The sequence below is a fragment of the Dendroctonus ponderosae genome, unplaced genomic scaffold, assembly GCF_020466585.1.
Source record: "Dendroctonus ponderosae isolate FM_Combo_2020 unplaced genomic scaffold, Dpon_F_20191213v2 Dpon_F_20191213_8, whole genome shotgun sequence".
Taxonomy (NCBI): domain Eukaryota; kingdom Metazoa; phylum Arthropoda; class Insecta; order Coleoptera; family Curculionidae; genus Dendroctonus; species Dendroctonus ponderosae.
This window is the reverse complement of record NW_026019016.1, coordinates 5,902,438-5,922,442: the sequence shown is the minus strand read 5'-3', so window position 1 is coordinate 5,922,442 and position 20,005 is coordinate 5,902,438. Positions and strand designations below refer to the sequence as shown.

General features: G+C 36.6%; 8 protein-coding genes across 12 annotated transcripts in view; 7 read left to right on the top strand and 1 right to left on the bottom strand.

The window, feature by feature from the left end:
• Positions 1 to 1,816, top strand: part of LOC109534412 (uncharacterized protein C2orf42 homolog) — a 4,755-nt gene extending 2,939 nt beyond the window's left edge. The window contains exons 4-6 of the mRNA XM_019900084.2: positions 817 to 1,068; positions 1,129 to 1,254; positions 1,303 to 1,816. Of these exons, the coding sequence (XP_019755643.1) occupies positions 817 to 1,068; positions 1,129 to 1,254; positions 1,303 to 1,569 (645 nt within the window). The 3' untranslated portion in view covers positions 1,570 to 1,816. The remainder of the gene's footprint in view (positions 1 to 816; positions 1,069 to 1,128; positions 1,255 to 1,302) is intronic.
• A 1,254-nt stretch (positions 1,817 to 3,070) lies between these two features.
• LOC109534299 (INO80 complex subunit E) lies at positions 3,071 to 4,671 on the top strand. The gene is made up of 5 exons (XM_019899910.2): positions 3,071 to 3,406; positions 3,471 to 3,658; positions 3,879 to 4,008; positions 4,192 to 4,352; positions 4,459 to 4,671. The coding sequence occupies exons 1-5, from the start codon at positions 3,272 to 3,274 to the stop codon at positions 4,541 to 4,543; spliced, it is 699 nt and encodes a 232-aa protein (XP_019755469.1). The 5' UTR covers positions 3,071 to 3,271; the 3' UTR covers positions 4,544 to 4,671.
• A 349-nt stretch (positions 4,672 to 5,020) lies between these two features.
• LOC109534302 (thioredoxin, mitochondrial) lies at positions 5,021 to 5,755 on the top strand. The gene is made up of 3 exons (XM_019899912.2): positions 5,021 to 5,295; positions 5,367 to 5,490; positions 5,552 to 5,755. Exons 1-3 carry the CDS (start codon positions 5,126 to 5,128, stop codon positions 5,666 to 5,668), a joined length of 411 nt encoding a protein of 136 aa, XP_019755471.1. The 5' UTR covers positions 5,021 to 5,125; the 3' UTR covers positions 5,669 to 5,755.
• A 48-nt stretch (positions 5,756 to 5,803) lies between these two features.
• LOC109534295 (G patch domain-containing protein 1) lies at positions 5,804 to 9,153 on the top strand. Its single transcript, XM_019899905.2, has 5 exons — positions 5,804 to 5,879; positions 6,022 to 6,154; positions 6,338 to 6,639; positions 6,694 to 7,739; positions 7,921 to 9,153. The coding sequence occupies exons 2-5, from the start codon at positions 6,085 to 6,087 to the stop codon at positions 8,681 to 8,683; spliced, it is 2,181 nt and encodes a 726-aa protein (XP_019755464.1). The 5' UTR covers positions 5,804 to 5,879; positions 6,022 to 6,084; the 3' UTR covers positions 8,684 to 9,153.
• LOC109534298 (queuosine salvage protein) lies at positions 9,039 to 10,478 on the bottom strand. Its single transcript, XM_019899909.2, has 2 exons — positions 10,043 to 10,478; positions 9,039 to 9,864 (listed from the first exon to the last, which is right to left on the bottom strand). The coding sequence occupies exons 1-2, from the start codon at positions 10,287 to 10,289 to the stop codon at positions 9,119 to 9,121; spliced, it is 993 nt and encodes a 330-aa protein (XP_019755468.1). The 5' UTR covers positions 10,290 to 10,478; the 3' UTR covers positions 9,039 to 9,118.
• Positions 10,479 to 10,499: 21 nt separating this feature from the next.
• LOC109534294 (putative leucine-rich repeat-containing protein DDB_G0290503) lies at positions 10,500 to 14,762 on the top strand. Its single transcript, XM_019899904.2, has 6 exons — positions 10,500 to 12,113; positions 12,249 to 12,931; positions 13,198 to 13,552; positions 13,612 to 13,833; positions 13,898 to 14,140; positions 14,218 to 14,762. Exons 1-6 carry the CDS (start codon positions 10,770 to 10,772, stop codon positions 14,464 to 14,466), a joined length of 3,096 nt encoding a protein of 1,031 aa, XP_019755463.1. The 5' UTR covers positions 10,500 to 10,769; the 3' UTR covers positions 14,467 to 14,762.
• Positions 14,763 to 15,267: 505 nt separating this feature from the next.
• On the top strand, positions 15,268 to 18,604 carry LOC109534296 (4-coumarate--CoA ligase 1). Of its 2 annotated transcripts, none has more exons than XM_048669317.1 (8): positions 15,268 to 15,423; positions 16,248 to 16,452; positions 16,699 to 16,960; positions 17,016 to 17,197; positions 17,256 to 17,365; positions 17,422 to 17,584; positions 17,646 to 17,936; positions 17,985 to 18,604. In XM_048669317.1, exons 2-8 carry the CDS (start codon positions 16,321 to 16,323, stop codon positions 18,525 to 18,527), a joined length of 1,683 nt encoding a protein of 560 aa, XP_048525274.1. In that variant the 5' UTR covers positions 15,268 to 15,423; positions 16,248 to 16,320; the 3' UTR covers positions 18,528 to 18,604. The 2 variants fall into 2 exon arrangements, with proteins under 2 accessions (XP_048525274.1, XP_048525273.1); XM_048669316.1 differs by having other exon boundaries at positions 15,269 to 15,423; positions 16,262 to 16,452.
• A 101-nt stretch (positions 18,605 to 18,705) lies between these two features.
• The window catches only part of LOC109534303 (4-coumarate--CoA ligase 1), a 4,360-nt gene continuing 3,060 nt past the window's right edge, over positions 18,706 to 20,005 (top strand). The window contains exons 1-2 of one of the 4 annotated variants that reach the window (XM_048669321.1): positions 18,706 to 19,043; positions 19,734 to 19,924. In XM_048669321.1, the coding sequence (XP_048525278.1) occupies positions 19,793 to 19,924 (132 nt within the window). In that variant the 5' untranslated portion in view covers positions 18,706 to 19,043; positions 19,734 to 19,792. The other 3 variants (XM_048669320.1, XM_048669319.1, XM_048669318.1) reach the window with 3 other exon arrangements.

Here is a 20,005-nt window from a genome sequence, read left to right as displayed (position 1 = left end):
CCACTCTAGCTATCAAAAAGAGACTTTGCAGTCTAAACTGACAAATAAAATAAATTATTTGACATGTGTAAATGGCATAGCCAACTTAGATACATTGGAACCTTAAATTAAACATCACCAAATGGTGCACAGAACGACTATTTGACGTATTTTGTAAAAAGGCAAAAACTTAGCTATTAACATCCTAATACCATTCGATAGGTAATTAAAAATTTCATTTCCTGGTAAGTTAAAAAATATGGGGTTGTATTTAAATTAATCAAGTTAGAGCCACTTAAAGTTCTTATGTGATTAGTTTAAATTTGTGGACACCCTGTATAACATGGTAAGTTTATTATCATTGGGATATAAAATATTATATCTTGTTACACTTCACTATAAATTATGCTTACATAACTTAAATACTTCTAAAGTATTTGACACATGAAAATTAGATTAGATTTTGATTAAATTCGTATTATTTAAAAAACCTTAAGTTTTAGGTATTATAAATCTTATTAAAACAGACACTTATTTTGTTCAGCGAATCCAAAAATGCAATAACATACAGGACATTCCATTTAAAAAAAACGCAACTTTGATAACTTTAGAGCCTTTGGGACTGTACATTACAAAAATATTTTTAAAATGTGCGCTCGGTAGGCGCCGGACAATTAATAAAATATTACTTTTTAAAAATCAAACGGTTTATAAACCCTGTATAAGCGGCGAGGAGACCCAAAGGGGAGTGAAGTGACAGCAGCGACTGAGTGCAGAAAGGGTTTGATACCCGGCCATCCACGGTACAATATGTACATATACCATATTTTTTGTTAGGAGATTCCTAAGCCAGCAGTGCACAGTAAGAAGGAACGCTACCTGATCAAGCGATGTAAAAAAATTGCCCCAAAAATCTACCCAATAGAAATCAAAGTGCTCAATGAGCAGTCCCTGATGTCCAACCCAATGGACAAGGTGGTCAGCTGGATGTTTTCCGACTGGCTCAGTTTTGTGACCGAGTCAATAAACAAAACGATGCAATTTATCAATTGCGGCATCGTCAACACGCAGGTTTTTTATATTCCCGAGGTAGATAGCATCTATGGACTTATATCGCAGCAAACGTCGGTTTGAAACGGTGTTTTTTAGGATTTTTTTGGAGCGTTTTGTTGCCGAATTCCTGCCGGTTACCAGGAGCAAAAAACAGCGATGGGCTCTATATTCTACAGCATAATGAACGTGAACCACGTTAAAGAAATTTTTGATACGCCCAAAGTGAGTTATGAATTCTACTCCAGCTTAATAAAAGTTGGATCTTTTCAGGTCAAGTTGCGCATAGCGAAGAAATTCATCCTCGCCGACCACAAAGGGTACATAGAGTACGACGACAATGAATCAGTAGAGGAACGAGGGAACCACACTCAGTACCATTCGGCGTTTATTTTCTTTCTCAATGTGGGGCAATCCACAGTGGATGAGAGCGACAATTGCAATAACGCATTTATCGTTGAGTGGCTGCCGAATATCTGCAGTACCATCCATGTGGGCCAGTTGAAAGTTCAGTACAAATATGGCAGGAAAAGTATTTAAATCTATACTATAATGTTTTCTAAAGCGGGCAAAAACTAAAATTTTCGACGGTCCGGATCCGAACTGCTAAAATTTGTTAATGAAATTTAGAGAAACAACCGATGATCTGGTTAAAATTTCGATCTGAACAACAACATTTTGACTCCGCAGTTTCTTTTTGAATTTATACATTAGAATCAGTAGGTTTTTTCCTACAGGAAAACTGCTCCATCACCTAACTAACCGATAAAGTGGATGCTGGATTAAATTGCTTTTATTGATCCCCAAATGTCTCCTTTGAAAACTATGATTGGCTAGTAAAAAACTGCCCTTGTGAACAAAATGGCGGATGCGCCAAGCAATGGCAGAGAAGAATCTTCTGAAGAAGTTCTGAGTAGTTGGCAAATACACATTTTTCACTTGCATCAGGGCAGCAGCATATTGACGGGGGTTGCGAGTGAACGTCAGGAGGAGGCCAATGGAAAGCATCTTCATCGACACAAAATAGCGTAACGTTAAACTCCTGCTCCTGATATTTGCTGGCTACCTCCTTAAACATGCTGCTGCCCTGATACGAAACGAAAGCTTCATGTGCCAGCGAAAGTGCGCCAATACAGAGTACCTTCAACGACAAAAAATAGGATTACGCTCGATAGGATAATTTCTGCTCCTGATATTGCCTCAGTACATGGTAACTACTAGGGCTCGGAATTTTAAAAAATCTGATATTCGAATATTCGTTTAGTGGTTTATTCGAATAGTAAAATTACTCGAATACTCGAATATCTAACGAATATTCGAGTATTCGAATATTCCAGTTTCTATTCGTATTCGTTAGATATTCGAGTGTTCGTTTTCCGTTCACCGTTTTCCAAGAAGAAAAATCGTTTTTCTCATATCATTTTTGGCAACTAGCCGCAACGGATAAAAATATGCCTTTGTCGGCACATTAATTGTAACACCGCGCAAAAGTTGATGACGCGTATCTCCAGAACACAGAGACGTAATTTTACATTCATTTGCAGGAGAGTAAATATGATTATTTTCATTTGCTTGTAAATATATGGGTATTTGTTTAAATGCTTGTAGAATGTGAATAATTTATTTTATAAAAGTATACAAAGTGCATATAAAGATATTTGCACCTTGTGAGTTTGATACTGTTGGTGTATTCGAGTATTCGATTATTCTAGTATTCGAATATGACGAGTTATGACTACACATAATTATTCGCTTTTCGAATATTCGAATTATTCTAGTTTGTTTCCGAGCCCTAGTAACTACAGTGTCTGGAGAAAATGGCGAATGAATATTTAAAACAAAATATGTCTTGAAACGAACGAGAAGACGGTTTACGGTTGGAAAAAATGTATTGTACTCATATAGGTACCATAGAACAAGGCTTATAGGTTTAACTAACAACTTTCACACTAACTTTTACAACTTTAACAAGTTGTAAAAGCATATGATAGTAAATAATCTGCAGTTAACGCATGCGCATTAAATGGGTCGTATTCCTACGTTATCTATGATAAACATAAGCGGTCAACTTCGCCTCTTTATCTCAGAGTAACCTCTGTGATCTGTGGTGAACTTAACCTTTTTATTTTCATAAGCATAAATAAAGTTAACAATGAATTTGTTGGTATAGTTTAGTATAGTAAAGGCATCAGTTTGAATTTAATATTCAGCCAGATAGTGTTTTATTTAATGACCTCAAGAAATGCTAGACGGATGGTATTGTAGATCTATAGCCAATGAAGCCGCTCAGGCAGAAGAAGTAGAACACGCAATGGAAGAGTCAAAATTCAAGAAAGAATACAAAGCGTTAAAAAACAGATTTCAACATCTTGTTTACGTAAATGATCAATTTATATACTAAAAATAGTTCCATTTTTTAGTTAACAAACTTGTTCTTTTAGGAAAACGAAAGTTTTCAGGTGGCCCTAAGGAAATCCCAAAAGAGGTTGTTGCAAGTAACAAGGGACAGGTCCTTCTTGTTGGATCGGTTATTAATTCACGAAAAACTAGATCATTCTACCTCAGAATCAGAAGAAACGGAATCATCTGATGAGGAACCCTCCACTGTTAAAATTGAACCTTCAAAGAAGTATGTTATTAACAAAAAGTTGCTCCTTTTCAAGCGTAAAAGTTCTTAAGTAAATTGCTTTATTTGCCTGGTGGCGCTATGCTTTGCCAAAGATATCTGAAATTGAAAGAAACTACTTAACCTAAATTGAAAAATATAGCCCAGAGCTTTCAACAATCACGCTTTGCTTCCTCTCTTTAAAAGCAGTTGTGCATTGTACCAATAATAAATTACATGATAGGAGAAAACCAGATCTACCTCACAACAGTGGAATTACTCAACATATAAATTCCGGCAAATCAATACCTGCAGCGAAGAAGAAAAGACCTGCATCTTCTCGACTATCAATTAAGCAAGTGCATCACGCAGTGGTAAGCTTCTGTATGTTTTAAGGGTAAATTGGTCAAAGAAAAACTCTCTAAAATATTCAGAAATAATAATTATTCCCAGATATTGTTATAAAATTATCGATTGCTCCTAATTGCAAGTTCCATTGTTTCCTCAACGTTCAGGAAATTTCGAATAGCGAAAGTGATCTTTTTCTCATGTTTCAGCAACTTCAAGTGCCAACTACAACTGTTCTATCGGATGGTCACATGACTCCTGAGGAAGTAGAACGGCATTTGCAATCTCAGAGTTTTCTAGATTTAGTACCTGAAAGGGCCCCTCCAACTGTACCTACTGAAATGTTTAGCAACGAACCTTCTTTGGACAGGTAAGGATTGTATATGCAATTGTTATAAACCAGTCATATAATGCCCTATGCATCAAAGGTTGCAATAAATTATTGATGAATAATCAAATAACTTCTCAATATTTAGCGAATCAAATGATATGATTGGGGACTTAGAAATGTCTCCTACTAACATAGAGGAAGAAATTAGTATTGACTACCTGCCAGAGTAACAAGAAATCATCACTGTGGAATAGGTGTGACTTTGCGTAGTGTAAGATTTTGGCTATGTTAATTATCAAATTGTGTGTTACAGGCTTAGATTATTATTTGAATAAATAATGTAAATTCTGATGGAAAATCTGGTTATTATTTCAAATAATCTTCCGCATATGACTTTACAAGAATAGAAAATAGATGAAATACCTACCTGCTCAATTGTGTAATATTAATACATTATCACATTTATCTGACTCTCGCTAAAAAGTACGTAGGAAATTTTTTTAACTACTAATTGAAGAAATTATTTACTCTATAGCCCTCAAGGGAAGTAATACTTCTCTCTAGATAAGGAATAATCGTAAAGAGATACTTATAAAGCACAGATAACCTCTCAGATCTGTTAACCTGATAGATAAACCTGTATAAACTTGAATTTAATTTTCTCTATGTGATCCACAGATCACAGCATCACATCCTCTGTGATGCGATCTGTGTAACCTGTCAATTGTGTCAGCCATAGATTCTTCTGGCACTCGATCACAGATTCTAGTCAACAAAAGTAAATACATCTGAAATTAATCGTATTAATCAAAATGAATAATTTATTAGTAAAGAATATTGCACGAAAACTGTCAGACATTGGTAAACGCTCACTGGCAACGACTCAAAAGAAAGCCGGCTCATTTAAGGTTCAGGATGACAAGGATTTTGTGGATAAAGTGGAGAATAGCAAGGAAACTGTGATTGTTGATTTTTTCGCTACGTAAGTACCAGCCTTAGTCGAATACATGCTTTTAAAATTGCACTTTTCATGTAGATAATTTTTTACTGCAGTTGGTGTGGACCATGCAAAGCTCTGGCTCCTAGACTAGAAAACGTTATAGCCCAAAGGAAAGGAAATATTTCCGTGGCAAAAGTTGATATTGATGATTTAGGCGAGTTGGCAGCTAAATATGAGGTAGTTGAAGCAAAGTACCTAACACAACTCCAATTTCTCATCGATCGTTTTTGGTTTAAAGGTTAGCACTATTCCTGCGCTTGTTGTGTTTCAAAATGGGAAGGTCAAGGAGAGGCTAGTTGGACTACAGGACGAAGATAAGTTGACTTTGTGGATCGACAACGTGTTGAAGAAATAAACGAAAACAACTGGACAATTCGAATACTGATTGCATTATAAATTATTATGAACTAAACGATGTAAATAGAGTCAGTCATTAGTGTTACATCAGCTCTTTCATTGAATCAACTTCACAGAACATACCCCATTGTAACTATTTTGTTAACTGGGCTATTTTGTGATTAACTTCCTAGTCGGGAAATGCAAAGTTGACAGCACAGATCACAAAGGTTAGAGACCATAGAGAAAGTAAAATTTACTTACTATATGTTAGAGACTAATCTGTGGTTGACAGTACTTCCCCCCAGGGGAGATATTTTGTGGTTTTTACAAACTTCGTTGACCAATCCCTTGACACTTGTCAAATTTTAGGTTATGGGAGCCTGAATGTTTTGTTTGTTGTTCCCAACAAAATTAAATTAATTTTGCACTTTAATGTCGGAATCTGACGAAGACACTGAGCAGTTTTGCTTTTATGGAAAACCACTCGATCCATACGATGAAGGTAAGTAAATTAGCAATGTAATCGCAAGAACTCTTTCGGGTTGAAAGTGAGGATAAGTATCTGGGTAATCAGACCCTCTTGTTCCCTGGTAACAACATGCTCACCTTAGTGCGGTTTTCCAGACTTTTTACTCATTGAGTCGCTACTTTTTGTTGAGATAACAAACCTCTAAACCTATTTCAGATGCAGTACCTAGAAAGCGACCGATTACCGTGGAAGAACAAATCGCTACAGATGCTCAGGGAAGACGAAGGTTTCACGGAGCTTTTACAGGCGGATTTTCTGCAGGATTTTTCAATACTGTTGGATCTTTGGAAGGTTGGCTGCCCAGTGAATTCAAAAGCTCCCGAGCCGAAAAGTCTGAAAAGATACATCAAAGACCCGAGGACTATATGGATGACGAAGACTTGGGAGAAGATGGAATTGCACCTCAAGTTGTCCGAGCTACTGATGATTATAACACTAGTCGAAAACGAAAGAAACAAGTAAGTTTGGCGATAGAGTTTGAAGTGGTTTCAAATAATAATAATAATTTCTAGATATTTGCTGATGGACCGATTCCTGGAGAGCCCGTGTTACATAATATTATAACAAGTGGCAATGAAACGATTGGATACATGCTGCTGAAGAATTTGCGCATTAAAGATAGACGAAGTAAAAAAGTGGAAGCGCCTACAGAAAAATCATATGGATGCCAGATGCCTAAGATAGATGAAACTGTGAATTTTAATGATAGTAATCAGTATGAGATACCGGCAATCTACAAAGAGTTCTTGGCGAAGCCGAAAAATAACACATTTGGATTGGGTTACTCAGGCTTGGACAAAAGCCATTTTAGCCTGTTCCCTGCGGAAAATAAAACTCAGTTTAAAGTAACAGATAGAAACAACAAAAAACTTTCGATAGCAGGTCAAGCATTTGGGGTGGGAGCTTTTGAAAACGAAGACGATGATATTTATATGAAAGAAGATATGTCAAAGTATGATTTTGAATTAGCAGCTGAAAAGGAGAAAGTCCAGAATAAAGCAGACAGCAGCAAACTAGTGTTGGGTGTATTTGAACGATCAAAACTAACACCGTTTTTAAAAAACGACACAAAGTATCCTCCTCCTTCCATACCGCATAGTTTTACTGGGAAGCATAAAGTGAGGAGGTCGAGGTTTGAGCCTATTGTCGAAGAAGCGCCAAAACCTGGCAGACTCAATCCTGCTATAAGAGCCAAATATTTAGGTGAAAACTGCGATAACGAGTATACTCCATCACGGGTTTTATCGACGCCAAAGCAAAACACTCACAAGAAGCAAGAAGTGGCGGACATCATTCCAAAGCAAGAAACTTCGACTTCAGTTAGTAGTTCTTTGGACTGTTACTTGAGTGATAAATTTGTTTCATCGTCCAAGAAAGAAGACGTTAATAATATTCTACAGGTAGCAGAAAAGCTGGAAGAGAAAACAGCTTATGGGACGGATCAAATGCGTGAAGCAGTCCGAATGAAAATGTTTGGACCATTGACCAGAACGACAATTGATTGGACGCCTTGCGGCTTGTTATGTAAGAGGTTTAATGTGCCAGAACCTTTTGCGGAGTAAGTCATTGTGTATATTATTTTTCCTTTCTTATATTGAGTTTCCTACTTCTGCGTCATTATTACAAAGCTTTTCAAGTGTGGACCTATGTATATGTTAAAACGTTCAAGTTTACTAATTAGCAAAAATACATTCTTATGATTTGCTAAAACAATGCCTAATAATCATTTCTGTTTTCAGCCGACCACAGAAATCTAGAACTCGCACAAAAAATATTATATTTGAATATCAAAAACACGTTGAGGAGCTCAATTTGCAACCAGGGCTAAATAAAGAAGACACTGTAACTGAAACGGATCAACCCAGTAATGAAGGCAATTCACTAATCAAAGATGAAAGTGCAAACTCCAATCAAAGTAAAGAAAATAATGAAGTTAAAAATGAAGAGGCTGAATCAAGCAAACTTCCTAGACCAAAAGATGTTACAGAGAAAATTGGTTTAGAGACGCAGCAGGATTTGTTCAAAGCGATATTTATGAGTAGCGATAGTGAATCTGAAAACGACGACGAAGTCGAGAAGTCCACAACCGGCTCAGATGAAACTCAAGAAAATATCCGAAAAGAAGAACTGAAATCAACAGTTTTATCCGATCAGTTGATACCGAAAATAAAGCCATTAAAAGAGGGCATTTTATCTGGAATCAGTTTTCATCAGTTCGTAAAGCCTGAACCGAAACAACAAGAGATTGAATCACAGTCCGAACATACCCAATCAGATCAGCCAGAAGAAAACAACGTTGGTAGCTACGGACCGAAGATTCCTGATCGGCTATTGGTTCCCGAAAAAACTGAAACAACTGTGATATCAAGCGATAGTGAAGAAGACTGGGTCGAGAAAGACGACAGCCATAACAATAAGAAAAAGAAACATAAAAAACATAAGAGTAAACACAAGAAGCATAAGCATGAAAAGAAAAAGAAATCACATAAATCACAAGTCTAATTATCTTTAAAATGTTGAACATACGTATAGTATTAAGTGAATACAGTCAAATTGTTTTTGCCCCACTCGGGAATAAAAGCTGATATTTTGTTTCGGCCCTTGCCCATTTTATGAATTATATGTAACGGAAATCCTTAAATAATAAAATAATTATAAATATGCATGTAACTTTTATGACAGTGTTGATAGACTAATGAAAACTGTTAAATCAAGTTCTTCAGCGGTTCACGTGCACTTAGCACTTAAGCACACTTAATTTCATTCAGTTATCCAGAAATATGTTAGTTTGGATTAGTTATCTCCCAAATAATGTTCTGAAAGTTTAAGAGAGTTCTGAAAGAAAGGTAATTAAAAATATAGTGCAAAACTCTATATTCAGCTAAAATGGTTAGCGATTGTTGGCTTACATGTACAACATAAGTCTTACATAAGTCACTAATAATATATGCAGAATACTTTGTGAAACGGTAGTCCCATATTTGCAATTTCTTGTGCATGTTTCCGCCGAAAATCCCACAAAAAATGATCAATCAACACCGAATTGGTCGCCTTGGATGCAAGTTTTTTATTGGCATAGTCCTTCAAGAGCTCTACAGCATGAATGGAACACCCTCTAATCTCTTGCTCCTCAATATCGCCATTTTTCAGAATATCTCGCTTTAATTTATCACTTAAATGTTTGCTATACTCGAAAACCCCAAACCAAAGAAGAGTTTGTGGTACTCTGTAGTCCGCAAACATTGTCATTTCGTCATCGATATCTTTAAAATATCCCAGGCCTTGTCCTTTAAAGCAAGCCCAAATATCCCCAATCAATATCTGTGCCCTTTTATAAAAGGACACAGGGCGATCCATGAAAACGGCTTCATCTTTGAAACAGCTGAAATTATTTACGATTAGTGAAAGCAATGTTTTAGCACTGTTTTCAGCTGTGATGACTACATTGCGGAATGATCCTGCAAACTTATCAATGAGTATCTGGGATACTTCATGCAGGCACCTCACCCTTTCGGGTAGTAATGGAATTTCTACTTCAGTATCACCGCGCAACACGTTTCTTAATTGTTCCTCAGTAATCGTAGCGGTTAAATTGGGATTCAAAATGTCGATTCCTTCCTTAATGGCTCTCTTAATCGCCGCACATAATGCATAATATCCAGAATAGCCTTCCACTTGCCATGCTGTAAGTATAAGTAAGTACATCATTAATTTTATTACAATTTTTCCTTCTGTTGTGATCGAAAACCGCCTTTCCGCAAAAATGCATCACTGAGAAAACTTGTTGGTAAAGAGATTTTCTATTTCTATGCGAGACTGAACACCTATATAATTACCTAAATAACTTTAGAGAAAACTTGCCTTCCTTGTCCTCAAAATGCCAAAAACAGAAATTCAAAGTGTCGACAACAAAAATCCAATCTACGGCATTGAGATCCCCCGGTTTAGGATGACAATCTGTTTGACTGAAATTATCAGGTCTCAAGTGCCCTGAATTGATTTCTTCTATTAAAATATCTCCTAACTTCTCGATTCCTTTGGGATTCAATTTTACATGGGTTGCATGGTCGCAAATGTACTTTCCTGTCTCTTTGGGCGATAAAATCATGGTAAACTAGTGCTAGAATCACTTCCGTCCTCGTTTTCTTATATTTAAGAATTTGCAATAGAAGTGCCAATAAAAATTAACCGGAGAACTTGCACTAAACTAAGAAATAATAAATAATTTAACTCACAATTTTAGTTGGTAGGTTATGGTCATAGATGAAGACAAGTATGGTTATGGTTAGGGCGAGGAAAAATAAAAACAGCTGACATTTGATGCTGTCAACAGAGTAAACGAAGGTTGAAAAGTAGGTAAAAGGTTTTTAAACATTTTACTACTTGTAACAATATAACAGTGATTTGACCATGCATAGGATTAAGTAGAAAGTGCACATTATGTGGGCTGCATTTTAGTGAGCACATGAAAACAACGCGCATACAGTTCTATCCAATGAAAAATTAATTGATCTAAACTCGAAAACAGTAGGTATGTAATATTTATTTATAACTGCATAGACACCAATTGGTTGAAATATTATGGATTATGGATAATATCGAAGTGGAATCAAATGGTTCATATAGTTTAGACAGTCTACGATCAGATGTTTCAAGTTTATTGGGCTTGAGCGCATATGGAGCCGAATTTGCAGAATTGAAACAGTTAGTCAACGATTCAGAGCACTATGAGCAAATTTCAGCTTCCAGTTCAACGTCAGAGGCGGATAGAGACTTAATAACCAAGGAATATGAGGAGCCCGTCACATACCTTCAAGGCAACGGTAAGAATGCAAACCGTATCCAGAAACTAGTCAAAACAAATAGACAATTAGAGTTAGAGCTGGAAAACTCCAACAAGCAAATTGAACGCCTGATTCGTAATTATCAAAACAAACAGAATTTGCAGGCTTTTCAAAGCACATTGGATTTAGAAAAGGAAAACTATCAGTTAAAATTACAGTATTCCAAATTGCGGAAACAATCTGCTGCAACTCAACAGGAGCGAGACGAATTAAATAGAGAAAACGCACATTTGAAAGTTAGTTTGGAGGAATGCACATTGGAAAGGGACATTCAACTGAAATCAATTAATTCCTTGAAGGAGAAAGTTTGCGAGCTGCATGTAGCAAATGAAAATCTGCTAAAATATGTCAGCAATTTGAAATTTACTCAAAACGTTTTAAACGCAAGACTTTTAGATTCGTACAGATCAAGAATTTGGTACAAGAAACAGTTGGCTGGATGCCAACATGCTAAGTCAAAGTTCCATGGGGAGTTAATAACTTGCAAGAGCGAAATCGCCGATTACATAAATCAGATTTCGGGCTTAACTGCCGATCTAATCCAATGCAAAAATGAATACGAACAATTGATTGAAGCCTCAAATGAAAAACTGGCTACCCCTATTATATCATTGCCTTTCGACATTAAGAAATGTGAACAGCTTGCAAGTTGCGCAGATTCGGTAGAAAAGAGTGCGGTGTTAAATAACACCGCATCTCAAGAATATGTTTATATTCAAACCATTGCAGAGTTGAAGGAAGAAATCGGCCAAATCAGAGCAGCGAATCTGGATAACCACAGAAGCCTGGACAATTTAAAATGTAAACATTCCGCTACAATTGCTATGAATTTGAGTTTGGAAACAATTCTTACGCAAAAAGATTTAGATATTAAACTATTAACATGCTCGAAGGATGACTTGATAGTCCAAGTGGAATGTTTGAGAAGCAAAAACAAAGAACAACTTTCGGAAAATCAACAACTTAAAAAAAGCTTATTGATTTTGGAAGTGAAGCTGCACCACAGGAAAAGAGAAAATGCAAATGTGGAAAACTGTATAGAAGCCATCAGGGACCAGTTGATAGGATTGAACAAAATTCATCAAAAAGTAAGTAAATTAATTTTATTAACAGTGATTGCACACACTACATATAAGTATTGTTATTACTTTGGATCGATTTTCACTGAAAGAACCACGAAAAACACAATTTTTTATCATATTTATACATACGACATATTTCAGGTAAAAAATGAACTGTATTTAAAAACTACAGAACTTGCCACCCTTAAAGAGAACAATCGAGAAGTTATGGACAATTGGTCTGTATGCAAACTGAGGCAAAATAAACTAGAAACTCTCATTGCCCGCCTAAGAAAGGATAATGAATCTTGTGAATCAAGTATCAAAGAATTAAAGGATGAACTGGTGAAAATAAAAATCATAGGTGAAAAACGACAATTTCCCCAAGAGACACCTAGAACATCATCGAAAATGAGATCGCCACATTCCCATCACAAATGCGACAATGCAACTAGTGAAAGGAGCCTATCCGTTCTTGAATTAACGAATTTAAATATGGATGCTTTTTCACAGCACAATTTGGAACGAATTACCGATGATCAGAAGGTTGAACTTCTATTCAACAATCAGCCGTTTCCAAACAGTTTTAAGTCAAATGTTGATGTAACCAGCACATCTTTACCTCCTTTCCACAACAGGAAAAACTGTATTGCAAAACTTCATATTGAGGGGTTTGAGAAAGGGATGGATACAACATTGGAATACCTAGCGGACCCGATAAATGTGTATGGAAGAAGATTGAATCCTGAATACGACAGTGCTGATAAATTACAGATAAATAAAATTAAAGAGTTAAACATTCTTCTACAAGTGAAGGAAAGAGAAATACAGGAAAAGCGAAGAAAGTGAGTATTTAGAATAATTGTTGACTTTATCACCACGATGGATTTAGTTTTGTTCAACTTTTCTTGCTTGAAAAATTGCTTGCAACAATCCACAGGATTATTTTTTTCCTATTTGTCACATTTATCCGACAAGTACAATTGAATAATAATGCGAACAGACAATATTAGAGCAAGAAATTGCAATATCAAACTCAAAACAATTCAAAGAAGGCCTAGCTATAAAGAGATCTACGCTCATATAAACTTTGCCATGGATTTTTTTGTAGAATGGACACAAACAATCGAATTCTTTTAAGAAAGGTTAAAGAACACATGAGAGGTAGAAATGCTGCGGAGAAACAGTTAAAACAGCTTCAAGAATTATATAACCATCTTGCATGCGACCGCAATAATCTAAAGATGCTTTTAAATTCGAGAGACTCTGAATTGAAGACTTTACAAGAATTGTGTGAAGACTTTAAGGTAGAGTCTGAGAAGCAAAGAACCTCAATAGTAATTTTAGAGTATCAGTTAAGGAAGATCCAGACCTGCTGGAAATGTATGAAATTGCAGGAAAATAATCAGTGTCTGGAAGCAGAATTGGACCAAGCAAAGAAGGATGTAGAACTACTCCAAAGCAAGGTAATACTTGTATTTATTTTGAATAATTGTTAACGATGACCTTTTGCTAATTTCTATAGAATAACGTATTAGAAACTAAAGTTTTGTCTCAACAACAACAAATTGTCACATTAAGCTCGGAAAATGAAGGTAAAAACATGGAAAATGTACAACAAGAACTGCTTGAAAAGCTGCAAAGTCAGTTAGTAAATGCTGATAAATACTCGGAGAAAAATGAAAAATTAAACGCAAAATTAGCAGACTGTGCAAATCGGAATGAGATTCACTCAACTGAACTACAAGTGCGTATTGATTTAATACGTATAATATATAGATTCGTCTCTTTTAATTGTTTATGTCTTGCAGACACACTCTTCTAATTTTCATCGCTTTGTTGAATTTTGTCAAGAGTTACAGCAACAGGTTGACGGCTTGCAAAACCGACTTTTTGAGGAGAACACGACTTTTCAAAAGCACATTGCTGATTATAAGAGCAAGATGCAAAGCTTGCAAACCATTATTCAAGTCTTGCATAATGATAGGTCTTTCCTTCACCGGATTTCTAGGGATTTGAAATTGTCTCTAAATTCATGTATGGGCCGTAATCAGGTATGTGTAGCCAATATCAGTAATTACCTTACCACCCACCATCAAATGCTGCATGCTTTAAAACATTATGATTTTAGAAACTGCAGGAACAAATTCGATTGTTCAGCTCAGATAATCATGTTTTGAAAAGCCGCTCGAGGTTTCTGGATGACAGATTGCCTGTAGGAAACTGGGATGATACATCGATTAACCAACTGTTGCAAAAATGTTCGGGCACGTCGGATAAAGCAGTTATAGGTGGTTTGCAAAGCCACTTGAACGGACTTCGGGACGAAATATTCAATTTACAAGAACAAATATTGAGGAAAAAGAGTGAGACATGTTAGAAGTGATATTAGATTATTTAAGCTAGATTAATTTAATTTAATAGCCTTCTCAACCGAGGTGGTTAGGTAGACTTTGTTTTATTACTGCAATATTTTATTTGATTAGATTTTGAGTTTACCGTTAATTTGTTGAAATATTGCAATATTTGATAGCCTGACGAGCTTCCCAAACTTCGCTTTAGTAACGCATACCGTTTAAAAGTAGCATAAGCTTTTGCAACTTTGACCAAATTGACTTTGAATCATATTGAAGATTCAAAATGTTATGGAATGGAATACATTTTCATTGAATGAAATGGGGTTTTTAAAATCCAAAGCAGTTACGATAGAAATGTCCCATATTTCCCCGTATTTTATTTCCCGAAAAATTATTTCTTGGCAACCCAATCCATCCGAGCGATTAACGAGAGAGCCTTTTAGGTCGACTAAATTTTTCCACGTTTGTTCGTCCACAATCGGCTCCTTAATTCGTGGGCCAAATTTCAAAACATTAATAATTTTGCATAATTTTAAATTAATTTGTCATTTGGATCGTTTAAATCGAATGGAGAACTTTGCAGTTATGGCGGCTTTTGAAGGTTTTTGGCACTTTTTTGCTCTTAACTCGTTTGCGGTTGGAGCGATTTGAAAACGCCTAATAGCCCAAATAAAACGGATTTAATTTGTAAACTTTGCGTTCTTAGCATGTAGATCAGATTGTGAGGGGTTATTAGCTCAACAAAAAATAATATTTAAGTTCAAGTTCAAGTTCATTTACAAAGTGCCACTGAAGGTTAGTAAACACTCAATTTGTGAACACGACCTCGTTGTTTGAATAATAATTGTGGCATAATTCAACATCGCCAAACTCTTTAATTTATCTTATCATGGGCTTGAGATTGATGTGTTGTTCTGATTGAACGGCTTATGGTGGGAAGTTTTACATCGGCGAACTATGCCAGTCTACTCATAGAGAGGGTAAGTTTATGAAGTTATTTTCTTTACCTACAACCACTACTGAAAGTAGTATAAATCACACTACCTACCATCCAATTAACTTAGCGCACAGTTCTGTTATCATTCTTCACAATATATAAACACATTGTAACTTATTGCAAAATACTTATCCTATTGAAAAGTGAGGCATGGTTTTAAAAGCAAGAAATTCAAGATTTTGTCCGCAAACAACATTAAAACTTTTCGGGAAAATATTTCTAATATTGAATGTTTATGAACGTATGGCGTTTTAATTTGCAATTCTGGTCTGCTGTCGACTTGTTAGTCGTTGTCACAATTAACATATTTAAAAATATACAAATGTGGGTTTTAGTTTTAGTAAGTTATTACGGTCGTAGGTAAAGTATTGTACATTATTCGAGTTGTAACGCAATCACGTTCGCACACGGTAATCGCAGCTTCGCGGCAACTTGCGCAACTTTTCCGATCGTACGTAAAGTGCTTTTCACAACTCTTATTATGTAATACACTATAAGAAAACACGTTTCTCAACTACTGTCCCAAAAACCTCTTCGTTTGAGATCTACCAAAAACACCTAGTTTCTACTAATTGTTAACGTATTCATGCCCTTGATTTAAAATATGTTTTCAATAATACTTTGGAAAAAATAAACGTATACTTACATTTTGATTTCCAGAATAGCATTCCTAGAGAGAGCGGCTTTAGAATACATACATATTTTTTTAAATGTTGAAACTCGTTATTTCGTTTTGCGCGTATCTGCATATGTACATTTTTTAGCAATTCTATATCTAGACCTTAGACCAGCGAGTATTTGTAGTAGACAATTGTTTGCAGTCTTTGGCGAGTACTAAGCAGTTGTGTCCATTCGGCATTGCGACTTTTAACATTTAAAAATGGCTTCAATCCAACCGATGACTGGCGATGGCATTTTCAGGGGCCCTGCCAGTAAAAGCCCGAAAATAATGAAAACAATTGGACAGCTGTTTATGGAATTGTGCGACAAACATCCAGAGAAGATTTTTCAGGTAACGCATGTTTGAATATTTTGCACAAATCGTTATTTTTGGGGGGCAAAGCCCTACTTTAACTTTAACTCTTCAACAAGTTTCAGCTCGAGATTTTGATAATCACGGTTGAGCAATTGATTAATTATTTTCTATACATTAAAGCAAGCCTTAACTAAAAATTCAGTTTGTACCTCTACGTTTAAATTGAAAAATTGAATTGAATGACGCTTAAATAACGTCTCTAACACAAAATCACTGTCCTAGATCGAAGCCGACACTGGGGAAAAAGAAAGCTACGCTCATGCCAAACAACGGGCCGTGCGACTGGCTTGCGCCCTTAAAAAACGCAATTTGGTGCAACCTGGAGACACCACAATGGTTTGTTCGGAGAACACCATTCACAACATAATCCCCATATTGGCCACCATTTTCCTGGGAGGAAGTGCTGCATCGATAGATCCGATGGAAAGCGTCGAGGAAATGGCGGGCGCTTTAGCGTATAGCGAACCGAAAATTATTTTCACTGGTAGGACGAACTTGAAAAACTCAAAACAGGGATCAAGCTCCCTTCTCTTGCCCAGAAAAAAAGTCTGCTGGAATGCTAAAAGAAGCCCACAAGGAACTGGAGGCGAAGAATAACCAAAGGTATCAAGTGGCGTTTTTTGTTATTGGGGCTGACGAGAAGATTGATGGGGATGTTGAGCGAATAGAGGACTTTGCACTGCCTTGCCCAGAAGAAAACAATTTCCAACTTCACCCCCAGGTGAGAATAACTAGAAATGATCCTACGAGTAAATAAACCATGATTCCTACAAGCACAGGATTCGTTCGATACTGCCATTTACGTGTTCACCAGCGGCACTACCAGCCTTCCAAAACCGGTGGCTTTGTCCCATTATGGAGTTCTTCACGGCTTCAAATGCCTGGTAGAGTGAGTGCATTCTTTAATCTCACCAACAAAATCGCTTGAAATATAAACCTGTTTAGTGAAATGGACAACCTGAACCCGGAAGTAATAACCCATTTCACATCTCTCTATTGGATCTCAGCGATTCTCCTCACTGGAGTGACGCTGTCCCATGGAGGCACCAAAGTGATCGCTCCTAAAATACCTGCCCTAAACCTTCTGGAATATATAGAGAAATACCAGGTAATAAACGAAGGCGACCAATTGCTCAGTAGCGCAGTTGCTCAAAATATATATGTTCCAGATCACATTCGCGTTTATGCCTAACACCTACACCTACGACATCACGAAACTCCCAGCAGAAATAATCGCCCAACATGATACCTCATCACTTTACTCTATAGCGGTTGCAGGTTCCCCAATGGATGCCTCCCAATTGAGGAAAATGAGAGCAACTCTGCCTCAGACTAAAGTAACTATGATTTACGGTTCCACAGAATGTACTGCTATCTCGGCTTTTGACTTGCAAGACTTCAAGGCGTACGAGGAGAAAATTCTCTCATCAGGTAAACTGGTGGCCGACGTTGAAGTCAAGGTAAGTCGAGTGAGTCAGCGAAAGGCCCTAATAACTAGAGGTTTCCAGATTGTTGATCTCGAAACGCGCTGCTTGTTGCCGGCCAACAAAGTTGGCGAAATATTAGTCAGAAGCCCCTACATGATGAAAGGCTACTATGAAAAGTGTATCGTCATCCCCAAGTCCCCCTTTGATGAAAACGGATTTTTAAAAACAGGCGACTTGGGATTTTTCGACAGCGACAACTACCTTTTTGTTACGGATCGCATCAACGACACCTTTAAATACAAAACGTATCAGGTGAGCCCCCTGAGCATAGAAAGAGTTCTGCTTGAGCATGCGGCAGTGAAAAACGCAGTTGTCTTCAATGTGTTCCATGAACGAGACAGAAACCATGCAGCAGCGATTGTAACACTTAAGCCAGGCTTTGAGAGTAGTGCGGAAGAGATTAAAGCGTTTGCCAACGCCAGGTTGTCCGAAAAGAATAAAATTAGGGCCAAAGTTTGGATACGGGAGCAGATTCCTTATGAAACCCAAACAGGAAAAGTGCAAAGGGCTCGTATAAGGAAGGAGTTTTCCAAAAAAATGCAGGAAGAGTCTACGCAGAGTTGAAGCTTGGAAAACCTAATGTTAATTTGTAGAACATTATTACGAGCATTCAGACAATAAATGAATCTTCCTTGTGTCAATTGAAGCTCCTTGTGGGGACCATGTTTTTTACTTTCTAGAATTATCCATTTAACCATTTTTTTAAAATTTAAGCATTTTTTTATAATCACATTTTGACGAACCTTTGCGGTTGGATCCAGTTGAAAACGCCCAATAGCACAAATAAAACGGATCTAATTTGTCAAATTTTCGCATATGGATCGTTTAAATCGGAGGAGTACTTTGGAGTTATTCAACTAACTTAAACTTCTAAAAGATTTTTATTTAAATTGTCCAAAAAATTGCGAAAACCTCGCCTGTATCTTAGCACCACACAGAAGGAAAACGCTTTTTGCGAGCGGACTCTAACTGAGCTCAAATGCTCTGGACAGAGATAGAGCAGCTAGGGCACGATCGCTTATACCACTGAAATCAATATCGTGCCCTGCCCTTACGGTTAAGGAGTAGAGAGCATAAAATGTGAGTTTACATTAAAAATTATGTAATTGATTGTCTAAAAATACCTTAACAAGTGTAGATAAGATTGGGAGGGGTCATTTGGTCAATAAGCAATAATATTTAAGTTCAACTTCATTTACAAAAAGCCACTGAAGTTTAGTAAACAATCAATTTGTGAACACACATTGAGTGCGTCGACCTTGTTGTTTGATTAATAATTGTGACATAATTTTAGAGCGCGAAACGCTTTCATTTATCTTATCATGTGATTTAGATTGATGTGTTAATCTGATTAAATGGCTTATGGTGGGGGTTTTTAGATCGGCGGTCTATGCTAGTATATTCATAGAGAGAGTAAGTTTATAAAGTTATTTTCTTTACCCACGACCACTACTGTAAGTAGTATAAAACACACTACCTACCATTTAAGTAAGTTACATTTTATGCATTGTAAACCAAACGCACAGTGCTGTGATCATTCATCACAATATACCTATAAGTTTTCAATAATACTTTGGAAAAAATAGACATGTATGCATTTTGCTTTCAAGAATAGCATTCCTAGCGAGAGCGGCTTTAGAATACATACATATTTTTTAAATATTGAAACTCGTTATTTCGTTTTGCGCGTATCTGCATATGTACATTTCTTAGCAATTCTATATTTAGACCTCAGACCAACGAGTATTTGAAGTAGACAATTGTTTGTAGTCTTTGGCGAGTACCAAGCAGTTGTGTCCATTCGGCATTGCGGCTTTTAAGATTTAAAAATGGCTTCAATCCAACCGATGAATGGTGATGGCATTTTCAGGGGCCCTGCCAGTAAAAGCCCGAAAATAATGAAAACAATTGGACAGTTGTTTATGGAATTGTGCGACAAACATCCAGAGAAGATTTTCCAGGTAACGCATGTTTGAATATTTTGCACAAATCGTTATTTTTGGCGGGCAAAGCCAGGGGCGGATCCAGCCTTAAAGTCAGGG

What these genes read in the sequence shown, in the direction of transcription:
- LOC109534295 (XM_019899905.2), top strand. Translation starts at nt 6,085, where the DNA reads ATGTCGGAATCTGACGAAGACACTGAGCAGTTTTGCTTTTATGGAAAA. An exon ending in ACTCGATCCATACGATGAAG is followed by an intron (nt 6,155 to 6,337) that starts GTAAGTAAATTA and finishes AACCTATTTCAG; the next exon opens with ATGCAGTACCTAGAAAGCGA. An exon ending in GTGCCAGAACCTTTTGCGGA is followed by an intron (nt 7,740 to 7,920) that starts GTAAGTCATTGT and finishes TTCTGTTTTCAG; the next exon opens with CCGACCACAGAAATCTAGAA.
- LOC109534294 (XM_019899904.2), top strand. Translation starts at nt 10,770, where the DNA reads ATGGATAATATCGAAGTGGAATCAAATGGTTCATATAGTTTAGACAGT. An exon ending in TGAACAAAATTCATCAAAAA is followed by an intron (nt 12,114 to 12,248) that starts GTAAGTAAATTA and finishes GACATATTTCAG; the next exon opens with GTAAAAAATGAACTGTATTT. An exon ending in TTCACTCAACTGAACTACAA is followed by an intron (nt 13,834 to 13,897) that starts GTGCGTATTGAT and finishes TATGTCTTGCAG; the next exon opens with ACACACTCTTCTAATTTTCA.
- LOC109534296 (XM_048669317.1), top strand. Translation starts at nt 16,321, where the DNA reads ATGGCTTCAATCCAACCGATGACTGGCGATGGCATTTTCAGGGGCCCT. An exon ending in ATCCAGAGAAGATTTTTCAG is followed by an intron (nt 16,453 to 16,698) that starts GTAACGCATGTT and finishes TCACTGTCCTAG; the next exon opens with ATCGAAGCCGACACTGGGGA. An exon ending in TGGCCGACGTTGAAGTCAAG is followed by an intron (nt 17,937 to 17,984) that starts GTAAGTCGAGTG and finishes AGAGGTTTCCAG; the next exon opens with ATTGTTGATCTCGAAACGCG.
- LOC109534302 (XM_019899912.2), top strand. Translation starts at nt 5,126, where the DNA reads ATGAATAATTTATTAGTAAAGAATATTGCACGAAAACTGTCAGACATT. An exon ending in ATTGTTGATTTTTTCGCTAC is followed by an intron (nt 5,296 to 5,366) that starts GTAAGTACCAGC and finishes TTTTTACTGCAG; the next exon opens with TTGGTGTGGACCATGCAAAG. An exon ending in AGTTGGCAGCTAAATATGAG is followed by an intron (nt 5,491 to 5,551) that starts GTAGTTGAAGCA and finishes TTTGGTTTAAAG; the next exon opens with GTTAGCACTATTCCTGCGCT.
- LOC109534299 (XM_019899910.2), top strand. Translation starts at nt 3,272, where the DNA reads ATGCTAGACGGATGGTATTGTAGATCTATAGCCAATGAAGCCGCTCAG. An exon ending in GATTTCAACATCTTGTTTAC is followed by an intron (nt 3,407 to 3,470) that starts GTAAATGATCAA and finishes TTGTTCTTTTAG; the next exon opens with GAAAACGAAAGTTTTCAGGT. An exon ending in AGCAAGTGCATCACGCAGTG is followed by an intron (nt 4,009 to 4,191) that starts GTAAGCTTCTGT and finishes CTCATGTTTCAG; the next exon opens with CAACTTCAAGTGCCAACTAC.
- LOC109534298 (XM_019899909.2), bottom strand. Translation starts at nt 10,289, where the DNA reads ATGATTTTATCGCCCAAAGAGACAGGAAAGTACATTTGCGACCATGCA. An exon ending in GCATTTTGAGGACAAGGAAG is followed by an intron (nt 9,865 to 10,042) that starts GCAAGTTTTCTC and finishes TTATACTTACAG; the next exon opens with CATGGCAAGTGGAAGGCTAT.